The sequence below is a fragment of the Nestor notabilis genome, unplaced genomic scaffold, assembly GCF_000696875.1.
Source record: "Nestor notabilis isolate BGI_N333 unplaced genomic scaffold, ASM69687v1 scaffold155, whole genome shotgun sequence".
NCBI classification, from domain to species: Eukaryota; Metazoa; Chordata; class Aves; order Psittaciformes; family Psittacidae; genus Nestor; species Nestor notabilis.
Window position 1 is genome coordinate 2,467 of NW_009929557.1, and position 23,196 is coordinate 25,662.

General features: G+C 36.3%; 1 protein-coding gene across 1 annotated transcript in view; it reads right to left on the reverse strand.

Annotated features, from left to right (window-relative positions):
• Positions 1-8,034: 8,034 nt before the first annotated feature.
• Positions 8,035-23,196, reverse strand: part of SLC9A3 (solute carrier family 9, subfamily A (NHE3, cation proton antiporter 3), member 3) — a 46,052-nt gene continuing 30,890 nt past the window's right edge. The window contains 12 exon segments of the mRNA XM_010015020.1: positions 8,035-8,282; positions 9,620-9,730; positions 10,920-10,995; positions 11,543-11,719; positions 12,229-12,358; positions 12,973-13,088; positions 15,454-15,583; positions 17,853-17,923; positions 19,821-19,910; positions 20,726-20,928; positions 22,018-22,238; positions 23,074-23,196. The exon segment at positions 23,074-23,196 is cut by the window's right edge and continues 11 nt beyond it. Coding sequence (XP_010013322.1) covers positions 8,035-8,282; positions 9,620-9,730; positions 10,920-10,995; positions 11,543-11,719; positions 12,229-12,358; positions 12,973-13,088; positions 15,454-15,583; positions 17,853-17,923; positions 19,821-19,910; positions 20,726-20,928; positions 22,018-22,238; positions 23,074-23,196 — 1,696 coding nt within the window.

Genomic DNA, 23,196 nt, shown 5'->3' on the forward strand with positions numbered 1-23,196 from the left:
TCGATTTAATGATCTATTAGCTAATTAGTTATTGCATGGACATACCACAAAACCAGTTCTATCTAATTTTGCCATTGCAGCACCTTATTTGCTAGCATGTGGTTTGATCATTTGTGCTATCTTTTTTAGTCTTTTAAAATCCATACTTAGAAAATAATGTTTATTTAACTCCAATAAATATTTAACTCCATTACTCTAGAAATAAATTATGAAGTTATTTTTTCACCCCATGCCTCCTATCTACTGTAGAAAGCAATATCATATGTGGAAACAGGATGGCAGCAGCAGGATTTCAGGAGAAATGGTAATTTCCACTGGGATCACAGAGCTTTCAGGGAAAATTGATTCATCCAATATTGGATTAAGTTTCCTTGGTTTCTGTGTAGGAAATCAGGCTGGCTGACAGTAGTGACTATCATATCTTCAAAAAGCATGGCACAGTAAACCAAAACCGATACAAAGAGTCTGAGAAACCTGGGGCTGTTCAGCCTGGAGAAGAGAAGGCTGCGTGGAGACCTCACAGCAGCATTCCAGTATCTGAAGAGGGCCTATGAGGATGCCAGAGAGAGACTCATCCTCAGGGAGTGTAGCAATACGACAAGGGATAATGGCTTCAAACTTAAGCAGAAGAGATTTAGGTTAGATATAAGGAAGAAATTCTTTACTGTGAGGGTGGTGAGGCCCTGGAACAGCCTGCCCAAGCTCCATCCCTGGAAGTGTTCAAGGCCAGGTTGGATGGGGTGTTGAACAACCTGGTCTAGTGGAAGGTATGAAATATGAACCCTTCTGTTTTAAGGATGGAACTGTTTGCTTATAAAGTCAATAGGAATTCTGTCACTGACTGCAGTATGGCTAGAACTGTAGTTTTCAGAGAGAGACTCAGGAGATCTACAACTTCTGTTGCTGCTTTTAATGATTTGCATTTTATAAATGACATGAGTTATCAGCAGTACACTATTGTCACTTTAACTTCAATTTGGGAGCAGAAATACAAACTTCTTAGAAGTCTTGAATGGAGAGTCATCTCTAAATGTACTAAATAAATTATTCTCTAAATCACTTGCCAAAGCAGTGTGATTCCACCAAAGTGATACAATTTATTGCCAAACTTCTCAGTATGATATACTATTAAAACATTTCTATAAAGACACATTAGCAGAACAACTTGACTTGTTAAAAAATATATGCAATAAGTTGGTAAGTTTTGGAAAGTACACACAAAAATCTCCAAACAACAGCACTCCAAAGAGTAACAATTTAAGGCACGTGATTATTTTGCAACATTTGTTACATAAATCTCTGGCTAGACCATACATTTATAAAACATAATTTTATACATTTCAATAACTAGCTTCACAGCTCAGACATTTCAGAATTCATCTGAATGCAGGTAACACTTATTTCTTTTAACATTGCTAGGTCATAGTGCAGCATAATAAACATTGTCAAAATGAATCTTATCCATGGAGTAAAATGTATAGAAGAGATATAAAATATTTCTGCATCTCATCTTTTTACAAGAAGGTAGACCATAGTTACTTGTTCAATAAATAGCCACTGTGGAATTCTCAACTTGCCTTTCTTTGACAGAGCATCTCACAAAAAAAATTTAGAGATAGAGCTTTTGGCCAGGGAGGGAAGAATTAAACTGGCCTCACCAGAGGTGAACTGATTTCCCAACTAGTCATTCCGTTCTTATTCACATGGTAAAAGGAAGCTGAAACATACAGCCAGATCCTCAGCAGCTCTAAATTTATGTTGCTGTGATGGAAATAAGTGGTGCTTGACTGATTAAAGTGTGAAGAAGTAAACACTTGCACCCACAGGACACGTACTGAAATGTGAAAGAGTATAGAAAGAGTATAGGGAAAAAAAAAAGGGTGAGAGACATGATGAACTCTTATAACCTCCTTTTTGTGTATACCTGGTAGACAGTGGGAGCAATTCCCTTGGGAAAAATAAGGTCTAATTCACTGTATTCTAGCTAAGAATATGTTCTCAATATAGAAATTGGGAACATGAAGCTTTTGTTTTTTCTTTCATCACATTTCAACTTGAGAAACTATGCCAAACAAACCCTTGCTGTAGAGACAATTATACTAGAAACATCTTCCTGAGGCATATGAGCCTCAGAAATGATGCAGGCTATTCCAGGGAGACATCTGTTTGCTATGAGAATTGTTCATTTTAGCCTTCATTTGTTCAACTATGGTGACATAATATACAGTGTCTAAAGCCTTTGAAAGTAAATGGAGAGTTAAGCCCTTTGTATATAGTCTTTCCATTTCCTCTGTTGTAAAAAATGGCATAATGTTCCTCTGTTTTGTAAAACTCCTGCAGTCCTAAGCCCTTTCAAAAGCATACAAAATCCTGCTGACTTTTCACAGACACTGCTGTATTTGTAAACACTGTTGTGTCAATTGATCCTTTCTTGTTTAGCATAAAAGCACACAAGAACATTAAAATCTAATATCCTGTGATTTTCAAAATTGCTTACTCTTGTGTGTGTGTGCAACACTTATCTGGTGAAAATTCCTGTATGATGATTATGATTTACAAATGTTTTCTTGAGGTAGCCTGTACATAAATAGATCAGGAATGCTTTAACAATCGTGCAGAAAACACGGTCCACAATGTGGTTCTTCTTCTGGCTGCAACACAGCAATGACCTCTGTACAGCAGCAATACGAGATTAAACTTTTATTTCAAAGCCTATACCTGATGAGCATCTTGCCAACTTTGGTGTTGGTACTTCAGCATTTTGCTATGAGACTGGAGGTTAGATTTTGGCACATTGCACTTCACCTGTGCTAGTAAGTGGGACCACTCATGGTCCTGTTATATATCTATGCCAACAACTGAAATACTTGTTCCAATTATAATATCTGGAACAGCATTAATATGGTCTACTTCACCAAAATGGTATGTTCATATGTGCTCAGTTCACAAAAATTGTATTTACATTATTTATTTACAAAATTAGCATCCCTACCAGTGACAGCCTTTATGTCTTATGACCCTCATCAACAAGACTAGAACTGTGTGATGAAGCTTTCCAATTAGGGACACTCATTTGACACTGATTTGCCTGCAAACAGGCAGCTGCTTGTGTGTTGATATCAAAAGAACCAGGACTCTGAATCTAGTCTCTAAAGGCATACGTTATGTATCTATATAGGTTTGTACATGACATTTTTCATCACATATCTGCAACTTGCACTAGCCTAATAGGCAGTTTTAGCAAAGAGGACAAAGACAGGCTAAAGATGTGGCCACCAATTTTCACACATTGCTTCAGTCTTTTTGGATGTCTGGATAAGTCTTAAATTTGACATCTGACACAGAATCACTTAAAACCCGTTCAAAATCTGGGTAGGTAGAGTGAAACAACCACTAATTCCTATGATAAAGTAAAATTTACCAAATAAAGCCTCTGTTGGATCCAGTCTTAAGCAACTCAGATTTCCTGAAGGTGACTCAGCTCATTTACCAGTGTTACACTGATGTCAAATAGAAATGAGGTGCACATTAGGATCACAGAAGCAGCTCATCTTCTGTTCATGTCACTGAATCTTTGCAACTTAATGCCATGGAAGACTTCAAGCCAAAAATTCATCACTGGAATCATACAAGGCAAAATAGAGATATGCCCAAGGACTATCCACTGTCATGTAGTGTTGTACACCTATGAGAGGGCTCAGTTTTCACTTTTATTTAGTCTTCATCTGAGTTGGCTTTCACTGACATCTCCGCTGTCTTCAAGGCAATATAGATTCAGATCCATAAGCAATAGACATCTAGTGCAATTTTAACTACTATAATTTAACAGAAAATTTGGGACAAAAAATAAAGCAATTTCCTAACAAATATATATATATATACACAGTAGCCAAACTACCTCTGTACCATCAACATCCTGAGTCACTGTGGCACTTAAACCATGTGGCGAAACACAGGATAGGATCTGAGAGACCATTATCCTGATCAGCTATTGAAAGTGATATATAATTTAACAATAAAATCCAAAAAAGTATTTGGAAGGTATCTTCCAAAGCAGCAGTAAAAATGACAAATATTTACACTTCTGTCTGAGTGAGGCTATTTAAAGTACAGCAGCATAATTAAGAATATGAAATGAGTTGCTTGTGACCACACAAACTAAAATTCTGAGATAATTCTGGACATTCTTTCATTCCAGTGCTACTGAGTAGAGGAAATGAAGGCGAAGAAAGGAAATAGCCTTCCTGGAGTCCTTTCAAGACACCAGGACTTTCCTCTCCCTGGAAAATTTTCCACCAGAGTCAAAATCCCACAATTACTCAGTGATACAAATATTCAAGAGCAAGAAAATATTTTTCTTTAGCTTGCACTTATAAAAGGCACTGATCCATTTCAATCACAGTAGACTTTAAAACATCGTTTAAAAGCAGGCAAGAGGCTAACCACTGGTTTCTCCTACACTGATTTCATACATCATAACTATTTGATTCCATTACTGAAGCATCCAATGCAACCCATTTCTTTAAATGTATTTATGGCAAAATGGCATAAGAAACCATTTCCATGTAAGAACCTAAGGATTTACCATTTGAAAAGATTCTTGATTTAGCCTTCCAAAAATAATATTGATCTTTTGTAACAGTCTACATGAAAAATATAACAAGGAGGCATATTTCCCTTTCATTATGAATGAGAACTTAAAAATGTAAGTGCAGCAGAAAAGCTCCAGTGTTTCTGACATCACAGGATTCCCTTTCCATCTGAAACCATCCTAGAGCAGACTTCATGAACCAATAGGTTGCTTTCTATTTTTACAGAAGCCCCTTGTTTATGTTGTTTTCTCTCATCTTCTTTTTTCGAGGAGAAAGTTGGCTCACAGCTGTGTTTCCTCTTGTTCCAAAGAATGTGGAGGGACATGGCAAGATGCTGGAAGAGATGCTAGCTTCTGAAGCTTAGGGTGTTGCAGAGGTTTTGGCCTGTGAAAAGAACGTCGGCTTTGTACACGTCTGGCAGCAGATCTATAGTTTCCTTGTATGTCAAGCAACATTTTCTTCTCTTGGGGCTCCTTCATGTAAGAGTCTTCCAGCTCTTCAAACATAAGTAAGGAATTATCTTCTTGTGAATTCTCTGATTTGTAGTTGACTTCAGAACAATAACCTGAGTTTACTGTCTCTTTGTTATTCGTATCTGTACCTGATTCCCAGAAGAGATCAGGTACATCTGGGTCACAAGAAGCTATATACTCAGAGACGGTAGAAAGAGATACATTCCCTCGGTTTTCCAGTGAAGAATAGTTTTGTGTCCAAGGCATCTCAAGACATGATGGGAAGAAGTGGAGGGGAGTCACTGAAACACCTTCAGTTTGGTTTAGCTGATCATCTGAAGAGGAGTATTCTGTCATTTCAACATCATGGTCGATATCACCTAGAGAGCACAATTAAATAGAAACATTTGTAAAACACACTTTCTGTTTCTAGGATGCTGACTATTTTTGCTTTGCTTTTTGCTATTTTTATGAAAGTCTTATGAAAGTGAGTGGTTTAATTTTTTTTTTCTTTTTTTTTTTTTTTTTTTTCCTGGGGAACTGTGCCCTGTCCTGATTTCTACCTTTGACAACTTAAAGTGAGTTTTTTAAACTTCTTATCCTTGCTAAGTATCAGGTGAAATTTCAGTGTTTGTGATGAACAACTGCCTGTTTCAGACATTTGACACATGGAGCCATCATCTGGTCATTATGGTGTGTATCTTGAAACATTTAGTCCTGATGCTCACCAAGGAAATCTTTCAGAAACTTGGAAAGAAAAAAAAAAAAAGAAAAATTGTGCTCTTTCAATCAAGTAGGAGGGAGTCAAATTCTTACTGACCAGAACCTATGATCATTTTTCTGTATACTTGAGACTATGTATAAAAATCTTCAGATTTCCACCCTTGGTTTCCAGCTTACATTGTTTTTTGAAACCTTTCAATTGAAATTTCGGTATCATTCTCCTGTTAGGAGAATTTTATTAAGGAGGTAATTCAGAGGACAGTTTCAGAGAGTATTCAAGGTCTAAGCTTATTAGCTTGGGAAATCTAACTTCCCAAAATACTTCTTGGGAAACACAGCAGTCAAAACCCAGTGATTTTGATGTATCAAAGATACCTGCACAAGACCTTACATATACTGGTTCCTAATAATAAAGTCAATTATAAATAAGGCAATAGAGTAGAGGAAAAGAAAAAGGTTAGCAAGAAAATGTTCAGCAAGTCATATAACAGTGTTATGATAATGTTCTCAGTGGGGAAAAAGGGTGAAGAGAATTTCAATGTGGATAAGTGTCAAGGAGAAGTTTGCCTTTCGGAATGCTGGTCATTGTTCAAGTTTTTAATCAGGATGTTGGAATTTAATTCACAGTTCTTTAATTAATCCAGTGTTCATTTTAAAACATCATTTAAAAAATAAGCAAAGATGCATTAATAAGGAACTGAGTACTAGAAGCAACCACAGACCTACAAGTTGCTCCAGTAAAATGATGTGCTTTTTGTAATTACACTTAAACTAGCACATGTTCTTGCAGGGGCATAATACAGAACAGAAGAAAAATGTAACTTACTTTTCTATTTCTTTTCAAAAGGTTATGAAGCTCTTCTCAAATAAAAATTACCACCATTCACTCTTAATCCTGAGGTCTTTGTCTGAACAAACTGTCATCAATTAACTACAGAAGTACTTTCAACTTACTGCATTCTTTTATTTGTTCGTGCATAAAGGACACTAGATCACACATTTGTGGTCATGGATGCCACAAAAGCAAATTAATGATGAAACTGACTGTTGCATTTCATTGCATAATCCCCTCAGTGCCCTATGTTCAATTCAATTATGATGTCTGAACTGTGACCTGACCCACCTAATTTACAGCACTGACTATGTTGATTATAGAAGCAGAGGCTGCTTTTTATGGTGTGAAAAGTTACCCTAGAGCAAGAATTCAAGGGCAACTAGGATATTCATTCAAACTCAGAGTCAATTTAATTTTAAGCCTTCAACATATTAGAAGCAGTAAGTTATTTACTGCATCAGAAAGCTAAGCATTTGTCTGATTCCAAAATGGGGTATGGGTTAAGATAAACTCACAGTTTAAAGATAAAGCTTTAACCAAAACTGAAATTCTGCTTCACCACAGTCTGGCTGTTGTGTGATTATCTCTACCTGTGCAAGGGAACTCTGATGTATTCTAGTAAACATGCTTACTTTTTAAACTCTTTTTAATGTAATTTAATGACAACATCAGCACTGTCATTAAATACTTGTATTGTAGCAGTGGGACCATTTTCCCTTCCTGGGCACTGCATAAATAACCAGGACAAATGTTCAGAACTGCCTCAAGGCTTCTTAGCAATAGAGTCAAAAATCATACTTTAATCATGCTAAGAATGAGAAACTTAGCCCAGCCCATGGCCGGTCTAGCCCTGCTAGATTTGTACATCCAGATGCGATAGAGTCCAATGTTTAAATGACTCATCTGACCTCTGATGAGCAAACCATATCCTTTGGCATCAGCAACTGTATTGCCTTTTTGGGGCTTCAGACTACTTTGCTTACATTTGCAGACAGTAGTGATAGTGTTACTCAAAAAGACTGATCGCCGTTTAAAGGGTACCTGATTCCTGTGAGAGAATTCAGGTACAAATTTTATCATCTAGAACTCGCTAATCAAGAAACCTGGAACCTCTTGAAAATGATTGCACAATATTCTGGTATTTGGAATGCTATTTTCTTGGCATTCAAGCCAAAAGAAAGAACAGGACACTTATAGAAACAGCAAGGCATGGACCCCAAATATTCTGACAGATCTTCTGCAGAAAGAAAATAGAAAGATGTTTTGTTATTTGAGCTGGAGGAAAATAGAAGATATTTAGTTGTATGAAGACATCAGAAAGGAAAGATGTGCTCTGTGAGAAGAAAAATTAGAAAAGTTAAGTTTACTTGTCAGTAATCACGATTGATAAGAAGGCTGATTAAAAACAGAAGTGATAGTATCTTTTACAATATTACATATGTGATGATTCTGGGAGAAAAGATCTGGGTCGGTCCTCTGGTCCATCTGCTAGCAGGAAGGAATCTATTGATTTATTGCTGAGACGGAATGGTGTGAGCCGTCTGAAGTTGTTCGGAGAATATGGGATCTGCACTCGGGCTCTTTGTGATGGTACCACTGTATCTTCACTAGATAACCATGGTGAGAACTTCATGTAGATGCTTTGATCATCATCAGCTGAAAATACTGGGTTATCAATTCCTAAAAAAAATTCACGAGTGACAAATACAATTAATTAAAATGATTTCTTGATAATACAGCAAGATGCTTTGTAAAAGGAGGATAGATGTAATGGGGAAAAAATAGGCCAATACATGCCAGTATAGGTGTGACAGACCATTATACATGCATAGGTTGCTCTTTCTACCTGAGTTATTGCTATTAATTTTGGTTTTCTATTAAAGAGAAAATCTGGATCTTATATCCAATATGCAGTTATGTTTGGGATATCTGGAGACAAAAAATAAAATCATTAAAAGAAGAAATGATTCTGCAAATTTTAAGCAAAATAAAGCACAATATGAAATATCTGCAGAAAATTCAAATTGAAGCCATAAAAAAAGAAACAAAAGATAGGATAAAAAAAATGCAAAAGCATAAACTGTACAACTCCATAAAGGACACAGACATGTGTGAGAGACCTCAAGCAGGCCATGTAACAGTCAAAAGTAAGTTACAGGGGCCTTGTAAAATAGATATCAAGTTTGTAATGTTTGAAAAGAAAGAGAAATTTAAAAAATTAGTCTAGGTCTGCATCTTGTCACCCACTTATTTCTGGATTGATTTCTGGATGTCTTTGTACGTTCTCAAACATGAAATTTGTCATGGAACAGTGAAAAGGCTGTATCTACCAAAAAAGTACAGACACAAGTATTTTTTTTCACCATATGCACCATGTTAGAAATGAAACATATAGTGGCATGCTGAAAATTCAAACAGCAAAGTGCTAAAGAGAAGTAATAAATATTAAAACTTTATAAATCATAGTATTTCTATTATATATAGTGATATGCTATCTGATATTTTGGAGCTATTCAAGGCTGGAAATCAAGTCCAATGAATGCTCCAGGAATGCTGCAAATCTGCCCTTTTCAGTGACTTCTATGAGCCTGTAAGGAAGTGAGTTGTGAATTTAAGAGAAGAAATCTGGCCTGAAAGAAGAAGCATGAAATTTATCACAACAAAGTGCTTCAAATGCAAGTAGAAGGCAGTTCCAAAGGACTAGTATTTACTGGTCTTGTGAGGTAGGACAACTCTAAACTAACATTTCTGTTGCTAGAAATAATTAGTGGTTTTAGGACTGGTCTAGGTAGTCATGCTCACAACTTCTATCACTAGCAAATTTGATGTGCTCCATGCCTCTGGATATCCAGAACTTGCTATCTGTTAGTATTAGTATTAAGCAAATATATTTTCTAATAGAACACCTCAAATCAAAACAGAATTTACAGTTAAATCAGCAGCATTTCTAGTATTTTTGTATTTTTTTTAACATTTGAGAGAAAAACCCCAACTTTGTAAGTAATTAATATTTTTACCAGTAGGAGTATCTGTGAAATTTTGCTTTGTCACATTAGCCAGGAAGTCAACTCCTTTGCCTAGATGCAAAGTTTCATAATCATTTTCTTCTGATTCAGAAAACTCCAAATCTGGAAAAAGAATAAAGTCCAGTTTGATTAGAGATCTGTATCAGTTATCATAGAAAATCTACTTCATGCTGTTTTGTTGCTGGCATAGTTACCAAAGATTATCTTAACAAGGATCTAGATAAGGGCAAAGATTAATTACCAGTTGTAGCACTGAAATGAGAATGTGAATATATGTAGAGTTTGCAACTTAGATACCAATTACACCATGAAATTCAACACAGGTTTCTGGCTTGTGTTATTATCTTTTGCTATGATGGAGAGATCTCACATGCTGGTTAAACTTTTGGCCTATGGAATTGTCTGCTTTCCTGGGACTGAAACAAATCAATCTATGATGTGGCACCACTGCTACTGTGCTTTGTGTCTTAAATGATCATGTGTTGACAAATGTCATTCTGTTACAATGACCAGTCACTGCATTTTCATCATTTGAAAGAGGCCAGCATTAGTATTCTGACTGATTTCAAACCTGGTGAGATCATTCCTACTTCTACTGTGATAGAATCAGTTTTACAACAGCTGATTGCCTTCTGATGAAGCTTTTTTTTTTTTTGAGTAGGGGGTAACATCTATATACAATGTTCTTTAACAAGACAGCACTGAATGATCTACTTAACAGTATTTGGAAAGCTCTTCCCATTCAAAAAGGTTCTAGGCTATTGCACTTATTCAGCTAGCCTGTATTGCCTCTGTCAGTCAAAGAAAAATAATGCTCAGAAAATGATTCAAACTACATAATAAAGACAAATGTCTTTGCTTGGAGCATTAAGAAAAGATGAATCCCTCTCTATTTCAATTCTCTTTGAGATAAAGGGGTTGCATGAATAAACATAGGAAAGCACCCAATAAGAGTTTAGTGGCTTTTAAACCACATTTTAAAGTGACACATTATTTTATAATTACTGCAATGTTTTGTTTTCAAAATTAAAATGTGTTATTTTTTAATATGAGTAAAAAGGCCAATTAAAATTTGGTTTGTCATCCAGCTGCCTAGAAAAATAACTTCTGTAGTGTCAAGACACAACACTTAAGCATGGGGCAGATCCCCACTCTTAGTTCTGAATTATGGTCAGCAGTCCCCGTTTAGTGCCAGCTTCACTGTTGCATATCACAATTTTTTCAGTGATATTTCATTGACAATATAGCTGGTAAAATGCAGTTAATGAAACTGGTCTAAGAGTTTTTTTACCTTTCTCCTTCAAGGTAAAATCTTGTACTGGATTTTCCGAAGGTATTTTTCCATTTGGTATGACACTGCTGTTTCGCTGAAAGAAAACAAAAAAAGTTACTACAAATGTTACCATCATCAGACAGCAATGGTGGTGGCATCCTTTGAAATCATGAGTTCAGCATCATAACCCTGAAATCTGTTGTAATATTTGCTTGAGATTCAATAGGGATGTCATTAGTTTCCCCCAACACTTGTACTCACTACAGGAAAGAAAAGAACTTTGGCTCTTTCTATGCTGTATGTTACCTCTTTCATGCAAATTTCGTGGAATGCTCTATACTATAGTGCTACCCTGCTACATCTACCCTGCAACATCTCCCCTCAGTGTTGTAGCATGGCTCAAAGTCTGTTGTTTTTCAAGTGATCAAAAATCTCTCACCCAGAAGTGTCCTAAAGCACAGAGAAGAGCAGCATGTGAGAAGATGTCCCTTGAGTTATCTCATGGTTTAGTCTCTTCTTTCTTAGGCCCCTTAAAGTTTGTGAAGTTACATAGGACAGAGATAAATGCAGAACATAGGACCCTTCAGAGTCTTCCCTTTCCATCCCATGCCTACATCTGAGTCCTTATGAAGGTATTTTACCCTTTTTTGTCCTCGGTCTCGCTTGTGAATTTTATTGAGCTTCTTGGAATGGTTTATTCCTAGTTTGGTACTCTTGAAAGATTCTAAGCGCTTCCTCATTGTCCTATGGAAAATCTCCTTGTCTTGTTTCTCATCTTCACTGTGCATGATTTCATGTCGACTGTACAGGTGTTTATGCTGTGGCCAGGAAGGGAAGACAATTTATTTAGAAATACAGCTGGAAGCCCTGAATCAATGCATTTAATCAGTGTCATGGATATATAAACAACTGCATAAAAAGGATGAACCAAAGACTAGTCTGAAGGCGTTAATGAAACTCCTATTTTTTTTTTTTCACCATGAAACAGGTATAAATCCCAGAATTTTAAATATGTAAGAGTGACTGTCATTCAAAGTAAGCCTCTCCCTATAAGCATCTGAATCACTTCAATTGATACACTCCATTTAATCCTGCTTCAGAACCTATGTTGGATCCAGTTCTGCATTTCGTTTGCCCCAGCGAAATCAAGGATACAGTTCTGTTCAAGAGGCATGGTCATAAATGAGAAGGAACATAGACAAAGAGCCTATCCTCCTGGAAGGTGCAGATTTTGCAGATGGGTTCTTTCCTTCTGAGTGTCACTCACAAGTTTTGGTTCCTAGTGTCTCCTAGTTTTAGACTGGAAAAGAGTCCAATCTGCTCTCACCTCCTGCCTGGGTTTATATAGGTACTGTTGTAGGGTGTGATGAGCAACTGTGTCTTCTGTGTCCCGGATACTTTTCCTCCTCTGCTCTAATGCTTGCATGTCAAGGCACACTGGTCCAGCTTTTTCTCTCCTAAAGAAGAATACAATACACAGGCAGCAGTTTTAAAAATCAGCAATTGCTGGAGAGGAAATAAAAACAGAAAAATGTGGAACGAGAGGGAGAAATGAAGATGAAAAGGAAAAGACAAAAAGAAAGGTCAAAATCAGCTAAATGAAAATGAGTGAGCAAATTAAGGGAAAACTGAAAACATTATTTTTTTTGTCTTTCAGATGGGTGTAGCATTAATTTCTCAGTTTACATGACACATAGTCTGTTTGGTGAAAGAATCATGCAAGAGTTAAGGGAAGAGCAAGGTTTTTTCTTGCCTCTCTCCTGACTTTTTCTGTAGGAGACACAAAAATGGCATCTAGGCCTGCCGTTAGCAGTTGGTGAAAAAAAGGCACATGAAACAATTCTAATCTGGATGTCTGCTTCATCTTACCAGCCTTTACTGCAAAAAAATTTATGTGAAATGCAACAATGTAACTGTATGAATATCCATTTTATGTGGGAGAAAAGATGAATTGAAGTTCAAAAAAGTAGTGAAGACTCTGTAATATGCATTTTTCAAAATTTTTAACAGTTTCCATTTCCTCATATATAACAAACCCCCTATCTCACCCCAATCAGTCTGTATTACTTACAGCAAATAAGAGACAGAGCTTTCCACAGTACTTGGGCGGGGGGTGCTGAAATCCACATTCACCATGTTGTCTGTACTTGGAGAGCGTATAAATGCCAAAGAACCTCTACGTTCTCCCTGGCCACAGAAAGAAAGAAGCTGTAAACACTTAGGTCAAAATGCATATCAGCAAATGTAGATAATTTGTGAGGCTGCTGTATGCAAATAGCACAAGAAGCAGGGGAGAAATTGTGTTTGGTTAACCAACACAAACCATTTTTTGGTGGTATGGTTTCTTTACACTAAGTGATGTTATGCCAGTGAAAAAAAGCAAAGAGAAAAGCTATTCCACTATTGTAAATTGATTCTGAGGATGTGAATGATTTTTCAGGCTTCAATCTGTTTATAAATTATACCCTTGCACTTTTGCAGTCTCTTTCCTCTTCACAGACCCTTTCAGAGATGGACCTTTTACTTTGTACCACATTGTAGACTAAATATATAGGGATATCTATGCAGATTTTTATGACTCAACACATCACTGCATTAACAGTACCATTTTCAAAGATACAATGGTAAGCTTTCTATTCTCTACCAGGCTGGAAACAGCAATGTTCAAGTGGAGGTGGAAGTCAATAAGACTATTTGAAAGAGGTTATGGCATGAGGAGATGAGATACTGAAGAGATGAGATTTGGTTTCAGTTCTGAAACACGTCAGAACTGAATTGCTGGAAAAGCTCAGATTTATGTTTTCACAGTTTTCCCTACTGCTTGCATAATTTCTTGTTTAGGTGAAAGCTGTTGAGTGACATTGTGGTTACATAGGTTGAACCCATCTATGGTTCTGCATCACAGCAGAGAGATATCACATAGCAGATCCCTATATTTTAAACTGTAATGAAGAGTACACCAAGAAAAAACAATTTCCTTTCAGAATATTGGAAGAGGTTTTATCTACATTTCTCCAACTTTAACTGTGTTGTGTTCCCTTTACATGTTTACATTCATAGAGCAAATTAAACAAATGTTTCTTTTTATTGTGATAGCCCACATACATATTACAGTATTATGTGTTGGATCAGGTCAGTGACATTAAGAAGTAGGATCTGAACAGATTCAGCAGTGAATCAGAACGTAAGTCTCATGGTCATCAACATCAAAGTCATTATGTAACTTTCTTCTTCTAAGATGTGACCCAGAAAGCACCACGAGAAAGAAAATTAGTTTTTGAGCTCAAATGGTATGAAAACTGAAGGGGCAATTTAGAAAATCTCAAAAAGAAATATTTACTTATCTTGTGAACTACTCCCCATTTTTCACACTAACATGATTTCTGAATTCAATCTTATTTTCTGAATTTAATTTTTGAAATTCCATGTTTCATGGAAGAAGTCTGCCCTGGCTGTAGCTCATTTTTTAAAAAAGAGATTATTATTAGTAGCAGATTCAGTCACAATAATAGTGTTTATTTTAATTAAAGAAATTAACTGATATTTCACCTAGCTGTGATAATGAGTTCAGTTGGAGATTATTTGGCACAGGTAGATGATCACTTCAAAGATTACTGTTTAAAATACTCCATTTAAAACTATCCTCTACAGTGTATGAACATCGCACGTTTGTGGTGATTTGAAGTGGCCAGTTTTATACCGAGGAAGATTAGGAATTCTTACGTAATCTGTTAACATTGCTCCAGTCTAAGAATAGTACTCCTACAGAAGGCCAGTGATTTTCTTCTGTTCCGTAACGTCTCCTGTTGCAAGTCTTAAGTTTCTCTAGCTTCACAATTCTGTGATTATGTTTGATATCTGTTGTATATAACTTCAACCTTAATTTTTGAACTGTGGGTGTTATGATTTCATTGAATTAAAATTACCCTTCCCAATTTGCTTTTTTTGTGTGTGTTACTGTGATCTGGCAGAAGGGGATTATAGCAGTCAACTACTTTGGTCATATATCACACCATTTGGAAGTAAGTTTCTTCAATTCAGATTTGTCACCAACATAGAAACACTGTTTGGCAGGAGCCAGGCTGCTGACATGTTTAGACAGACAGTAGTTTGCCTGATCCCTTTGGAATTACAGTATTTTTTCATGCAGTGAACATAGGACCAAAGTTAATCAGTAAAATCCAGCAGAAAAGTACACTGACAGAAGTACAATCATAAGTACAATATACTCATTCTTGGGGATCAGGCATAATACTGAGAACTATGCCACTGAAACCAGGTGATATTGAGACTCATAACACATTTAGGAAAAGAAAGCAGAGCAGAAACAAAAATAATATTTTTTTTAGACATCTCCTGCAATATAGCAACTTTATGTTATAAATAATAAAAAAACCCACCAAAAACCAAACCAAAACAAAAAAATAAACCAAACCACAAAACCCACAAAAATACCCAAACCCAAACCAAACTAAACAAACAAACAACCCCCCCCCCAAACCACAAAGAACTCAAATGATGCTACAACATGTAAGCAGGAATTCATGAGTACCTCAGCCACATAGCTAATTGCATCCTTCAAGTTGAGTTCATGGAAAACATTAAGGATCTGGTCTCTTGATTTTTGAGCAGATCTTCTCATCAGTACTTTACTGAGGAATTTCCTATCAAAATTGGACCACCTGATAATTTAAACAAACTGTGTTAATGGCAACAAGCAATTTCAGTTTTACATCATTTTCAGTTTAGCATAAATGATATTTTTGTGAGCTAAGCACTTTTTAAAAAAATGGTGAACATAACAATGTGAGGGATTCGTGTTTTGAATCTTTTCCATTAACATTTAAAGAAAGTTAAGGAAAAGCCTGCTACAGAGTTATGCAGCTGTCACAAAGCATTTAATAGGTTCACTTACCAAACACTACTACAACAGCAAGAGTGCTATGATTACAGTTTCCCATTTCAGAGTCACTGGGATATTTTATACTCTGGGAGATTATGTTAGCTCGTTTTCTACTTCTGGTTATGCAGATATATCTAATAACTTCATTCTAAAAGTTTAATTTTCTTTCCTCCTTTGGAAGGGAATCTGCTTTTCCCCAGCTGTATTGTGGGACAGCCAGTGCAGAAAATCAGTTCATAACAACATTGTCCTTCCAAAAGGACGTACAGAGGGCCTTATTCATGCCATTGATGTACTCTGAGGGGTAGAAATGGTGATTGTTTTCTGTGATTTACACTTCCAAGCTTGTCTGATAGCAGCATATCTACCATTTCATATTTATTCTTTATCATCCAGAAGATAAAGACTGCTTTACTTTCATTGACTTTCCTCAAGATTTTCTCTAACTGACAATGAGGCAACTTTTGAGAATACTATTCAAAGTGATTCTATCCATCTTACCCAATGGCTATTTTGAGTTTATGACTTATACAGATTGTTGAAACCTTTTTGTTGTTAAATATTATTCACAGAATTGGCAACTATTCCTCTTCTCTAGGAAGAATATCTGACAAGAAGTCTCTAATTCAAGTTGCTGCACGTAAGCACATCAGTAAGGATGCTGGGGGCTGCTGTTTCTTTGAGGAAGCATCACTTTCATGTACATATAGTCCAAAAGAAGCAGATTTAAGGTGGTCTCATTCAGAATGCATTAGTCATCAAAGAACACACTCAACCACAGATCCACATTAAGCCACTCCTTCCCTTGTTACTCAGGGAGATTACTTTCTGACATCTAAGAAGTCAAACTCTAATCTGCCATTTTAAAAATATTTAGCTCCGTCTTCCAGACAGTATTTTGAATCTGGGGATGTTTTCTCCTGCATTATAGCCTGCTGAAATTCTTTCCCAAAAAATAAACTAAAAATTTAGAGCAAAAGAAAGAGGATGTTCTATTTGGGATACCTCATGAAAATTCTTCAATGCAGAAATGAACAAAGAGCAAAAGGAAATGAAGGAGATTGTTCCTATAACTGGTGAGCAATTCTGCTTGAGCTCAGGCACAATCTAACTCCAGCCTGGTAGTTTTATAGTTGTGTGAACATAATGCTAAACCTAAGCTAATATATTTAGGCTTCTCAGCAAGGGTTAGAGGAATGCTCTGCAGAAAGCTAGCATAACCACACAGCTTTTGGATTGGAATGGACATGTTGAGTCAGCAGGACATTGGCAGGTCAGAACTGTGACTGTCTGTACCTATGAAATGACCTAACTCCAGGGAGAGAACTGCCTAACCTTAAGCAACATTCTTAAAGATGTCCAGCTGTAATGTCCTTCTTTCACATTTGTTCATCTAGATTGTGGAAGTCTGCCCACCACAATGGTAACTACTTATGTGTAGTTTAAAGAAAATGGTGTCTGTATCTTTCAGCTGAGTAATCTTGTTTCTCTCAAGATGAATCAGTTATAAACAGAGGGGGATGGAAATGATCTGTAATTTTCACTATTGGTTTCAAATGAATAGGTTTAAACTATTAGAGTAATTTCCAAGCACTCACAGCCATCACTTTCAGAGGCATTGAACACATTCTTTGTGTAAGTAGGACAAACAACCAGGACAGTTGTAGCTGGTGGTTTTTAGCGTCTCCATGCAAATAATGTTCATGAAATGGAGTACTACATAGAAAGACCAACATTAACATTTTTGTTTACATCTTGTTCAAATGACCAGTTCTGAAATCTTGACAGTAACTGACCCCTGGATGTGAACTGAGGCATTAGCAAAGGCTTAACCTTAACTGTGGGAAAAAAGAAAAATATTCCAGTTGCAGGGGACCCTTCCCCCCCCCCCCTTAACATTTTGCTATATTTCCAGTATTTTCAATATGTAACATTTTCAACTATATTTGATATCCTTGCTGTCTCTAAATTTAGAGACTTAAAAAGTCATAATTTACAGATAAGATTTCTTAGCAATATTTCAACATTCGAAGTTAGTTACTACTTACTTGTCTCTCAGATAATTATGTCCTATTTGTCCAGAAATGTCTTCTATCGCAGAAAGAATGTGATCAAAGGCCTAGGACAGTGAAAATGGCATTAATATCTTTACAGAAATAAAAGGCATAGTTAGAAAACAGCTCAAATTATGTCAGATTAGACCAGGTGACTGTGCAAAGTAATTTTATTGCTGCTAAGCAGATCTTTTTTCCCCATTTACTGAAATACCATCTACTATATGCTTTTCTTCAAAGGTCCTGAACTTTCTAACCAGTTCTTTAGAAATTCACTATTTTTTTAATTACAAGGGTGTCAGCAAGAAGCTGCTTAAGCCCCTGTTTTAACATTAAATTTTAAAACTCTTTTTTTTGACTCATTTTACCATCTCCTTTTCTGCCCTATGAAGTACATCAGTCACTGTTTGTGTTGGTGATTAAATCAGTTGAAAATACTCCCTAGTGTTTCTTTTTAGATGTTTAGGAATCCATACATCCCTCGGAATAGAAGTAGGCACCTTCTATTCTATTCTATTCTTCTGATATCTAGGGCAAAATTCCATACTGGGTATATTACGTGGCTAACAGAAACCCTGAGTTTATAACTCTTGATTCAAACCAAGGCAGCTGCTGGTAGAATTTAGTCTTTTCTACATATGGTTGTTTACATTTCACTCTGAACATTGGAGTGCTCACTGCAGAATATACAGCATGCTAGGTTTAGAATAAAGTGGGTGATATGGATTTTTCCTGAAAATAATATTAATCATTGCCTCAGGAGATTTCTGACATGGAATAATATTATAATAAGTCATCTTCCTCCTCCTCCCTAAAACAGATAGTGCTCCCTTCTTTCTGAAGGCTGCAGTTTATGCAGTTCTAGGACCACTGTGCCTCCTGATACAGTGTCTGCTAGAATATTCTAGGAAGTGGTGAATCAGTACATACAACTTTGCAAAGTGTTAGGATTAACATTGCTGCTCAGCCTGCACTAAGTGTCATGTAGAGGTATATCCCATGAATGTGGAGAGACTGTAGATCTATCTGGGGAATTTCAAGTAGTAAAATATTTGAACAGAAATGGAAACTTGAATTGCTGGATAACAAAAGCAGAATGTATTTATTTATTCAGTAGTCTGTAAAAGCATTAATCAGAAACAAACCCTGTCCATCACTAAGTTGTTAATTCACTTCAGGTAACATCCAACACGATAACAGACAAGATTAGAAGATCATACAAGAATGTGTTAAAATACTTAATGCAGGATAGCTGTGTAAGTCTGAAAAGATTATTAATTAAAGAAGGCCATGAAAGATGTCTTATAGTCTTCCATCTTTTAACCTAGATTTGTATTGAAAATGTATGTTTTTCTTTTACTGAATAAAATCTTTGCAATATTGTGTGAAAGTGAATTGGAAGAGCTGATGTTTAAAAATGTTTCAAAAGGTTAAAAAAATGGAGGCACACACAGCCTTCACACTGAACTATTACCATTAATCTGGAATTCCACTATATAATTAACATCTGCACTGGGCTTTCTTTGTATTATGTAAGCTTTCTATGTATTATGTAAGCTACAAAGCCTGCTTTCATATCTTTTCCATAAACCCCCAAATATTTAAGAAGGAAATGTAAACTTATTCCACACGCTTTGCCCTAGATATCTTCAATTGAACATCTTCCTCTTTTAGACGAAGAGAAAGAAGCATATTCCAGCCATGCTGTTTCCCCAGCACTGTCAGCCCCACTGAATTGTGAAGTGAAAGACCAGAACCTTCAATTGAGTATGCCCTCACAGGACCCAGCACAAAGCCAAATTACAACCTACAGATAACTTTGAAATGTTTGAAGGATTTTGCACTTCAAATTTGATTCTCCCCTCCCTTCCAAAAAGAAACTTTTTCTGATTATTTTTTTCCCCCTCTTAGGGCACTCCATAAGAATCCAAAAGATACCACAGTTTTGTTTAAAAATCTTACTCTGCCATGAAGTTTCTCATTCAGTTTTGGTTCTCTGTGTTCAGTTTTCTTCACTTTCAGCCACTGTACCAAAGGCTTGATAGTCAGTCCCTAAGGATCAAAAAATTATAATAAATAGTTAGGAATTATCTTAGACTTTCCTCCAGCTGGTTGTTGTTAAAGAGAGATAGAGCATTTTCATATGTTATACTGTGGTACTTCTTCAGTTGATCTCTGTCCTCTTTAGAAGATATAATACAGTACCCTCAGCTCCTGTTACAAAGGTTTGAAAAGACACCAACCAGTGGAAAAATATATCTTCTATTAAAAAAAAATGTGGTAGTAGAAGGGTTAAAATGTTTCCTATACCATTGACTGTGTTATTTTCTACACATATCAGGAGTTTGTGATGACAATTAAACTTTCTGTAATAAATTTGAGAAAAAATTCCAAGCTGGTTATACTGACATATTTCCATTTAAATTAATGTTGTTTTTTTCATCCAGAAAGTGCTATTTTGTTTTGATGCTAAATACTTTCTTGTCCCACCTCTGACTGTTATATTTTAAAATAAGGACTTAGGCTCAGGTAGATCAGCTTAATGACTGTATTTGCCCATAAAAAGGACTGTTCCCTGTAGTTATTCACATGAGGTGAAGGATGTTTAATCAGATGTTAACTTGAGCACTATTAATACCAAGCAGCTAAGACTGAACATTTTTTAGCACAGAGGAAATTGTGTTTTGTCCCTTGTGGTGCCATATGAAAACATAAAATAGGATCTTTGTTACTAAAATTACAAATTCAATTATACTTTCAGTTCAGTGAAACAATATGCAACCTTCAGCTGAGAACTGCTTTAAGTATTCAGTACTTTTGGGGGACTCCGTCTCCTTGCAAGAAGCATACTTAGGAAGTTGAATTACCTGGAAAATAACAGTAAAAAACACAACAATGATAGTTGTGCTGACAAACAGGTTTTTCTCTCTCACTTTGTCCACATCCAGAAGTACAACCAGAGCAAAAGCAACCGCTCCACGTAGTCCACCATATGACATCACCACCTGGTCTATTATTTCCAACTGCACCATTCTGTAGTGGTTAAGAATCCATGTCTGTAAAACTACACCTATAAAAACAAAAATGCCAGCATGTCTAGAAATATGCTTATGAAATGGTAATATCCCACCTGTGTGTAAAAGAAATGGTATCACCAGTCCTCTTTCATAACAAATTCTCTACACCGTCTACTTCTCACCCATACTGCTACATTGCCAAGGAGGGCAGGCCCGCTTGGTACCAACACTTGGACAAAGGAGTTAGATGAAGCTTGTTCCGTGAGCCAGCAGTGCTTCTCAGAGTGCTGCCATCAGGTATAGGCACTACAGGTGAGATTCTGTTATGTGCTAACCTTTGAAATTCACAGCTGAGAAAGAATAGAATTTCTAGCATCATAGTCACTGATATGCACAGGGTCTTTTAACAGAACGAGAACTGAGTTGAAACAGTGTTTATTTAGAGAGTCAGTGTAGTACTCTTTACAAATCACTAAAAATGATATTGATGGCATTGTAATATGGAGGGCTGTGTAGTTATGCTAAAACTGTCTTCAGGTGAGATGCTGCCTGCTGTAGGAGACCTAAAGCTCTAGAATTCATGTCTCCCAGAGTTCCCACCATACACAAGGAAGACAGCTTCTTATTTCTTAATTATTTCTTAAGCCAAAAACTCTGTGGTGTAATTATGTATGACCTGATATCACTGTGTATCTCAAACCTGAAGTTAACCATAAAACTAGCTGAAAACAATCTCTTTATTACCAAATTGAAAGTGCTGAAGGAAAGAGATGGCTGACAGACTCACATCTTTTGTTAAGCTGCAAAATAAAGAACAAAGTTCGTTTCACTGCAAGATTTTGCCAAGACAATGCACTGGCTCAACAAAGGTCAGCCACAGCTTGATTGATGTTAACAGTTGGGCTTGTCATATCCTCACGAGTTATCAAAAGTAAAATCCTACTATATTTCCAGCATATGATGAAGCTTACTGTAGAGATCTATGCTCCTAACCCAAAACTGACCATAAATTCAACTAAAATAAATGGAATATTTTAAAAGGAACACTCCTTGAACTCTCTCTTTTTTTTTTTTTTCTTGGCAGAATAATATGTGATTGCATCAAATGGTACAATGCAAGGACAGGAAGATCATCCCCTTACCAATAACTCTATATACTGAGATGAAGACCAGAGTCAACAGAATAAAAGCTGTATTCCAAGTCCAGATGTCTGGATTTACAGCTGAAATTCCCAGGAACATGAAGATAATAGTTTCTGCTCCACTGGCCATCATTTTCATAGTATATCTTACAGTTGTAGAAGACTGTTCAGATATGTTAGCCTTGACATACTTCTGACAGCAGATGCCACAGAAAGTTATCCTAGGGAAAAAAAAAGAAACAAATGTTCAGAAAGTATTTGTTGTACCATTTAATAGTACTTCTATCTGTCTGTCACATAGTGACAAAACCCCACCATTAATTCCTAAGGAGACACTGTTGAGTTTAATCTGGGTAAAATGCATATCTCAATCACCCTAAGGTGACCCCAAGAGGTCTGAAGATAGCATTTCATGACATCATAACAGGCCTTCAGAGTACCACACTGCTTTATATGGAAAAGTTTAAATCTTGTTTACATTAGACATAATCTTAAACTAATCTGTTTTTCTTCAGTAAGATTTTCAGATCTTGAGTATATTCACTGTAGCATCTACAAATATGACAAGCAAAACTGAGAAGGTGCCAGGAATCAATGGATACTAAAAGATGAAAGTTCACAGAGGTATTCAAGCTAAATCAGGTAAGATTTAAGCAAACCTTAACAGGCCAGTCATGACAGTCAGAGCAGCAAATAATGGACGTTCACATAATGCCTTAGAAAAATATTGGTTTAATTACAAATTATAGGGACAGATGTCAATCTAAATGGACAACTTGTAGCTATTGAATTATTATTAAACACAAAGAGGAAAGAGTCTAGTCTGTATTTTGCAAAGGAAGTTCTCATCTTGCACTGGAAAACTTGTATTCCTTTTCAAGCCTGAATGACAATATTTGCAAACTATAATCTACTGCAGTGTGAAGATATTCAGCATAAACTTCATGAGTGTCATATTCTATAGCTGTCCTATATAATTTAGGTCTTCCTTTTCAGTGCTTTTAAAATTATATTCTCTTCCCAACCCCTTCACAAGGATTAATTAAAGAGACTTACGCGAGGATAGCAGAAAGAGAAAGCATCTCTGCTGTGAGGTAGGACAGATAGGAAATGATAAACACAAATCCAGGTTCAATGATTCTCACATGCTTGGTGAAACGACTGACCAATGAGAGCAGG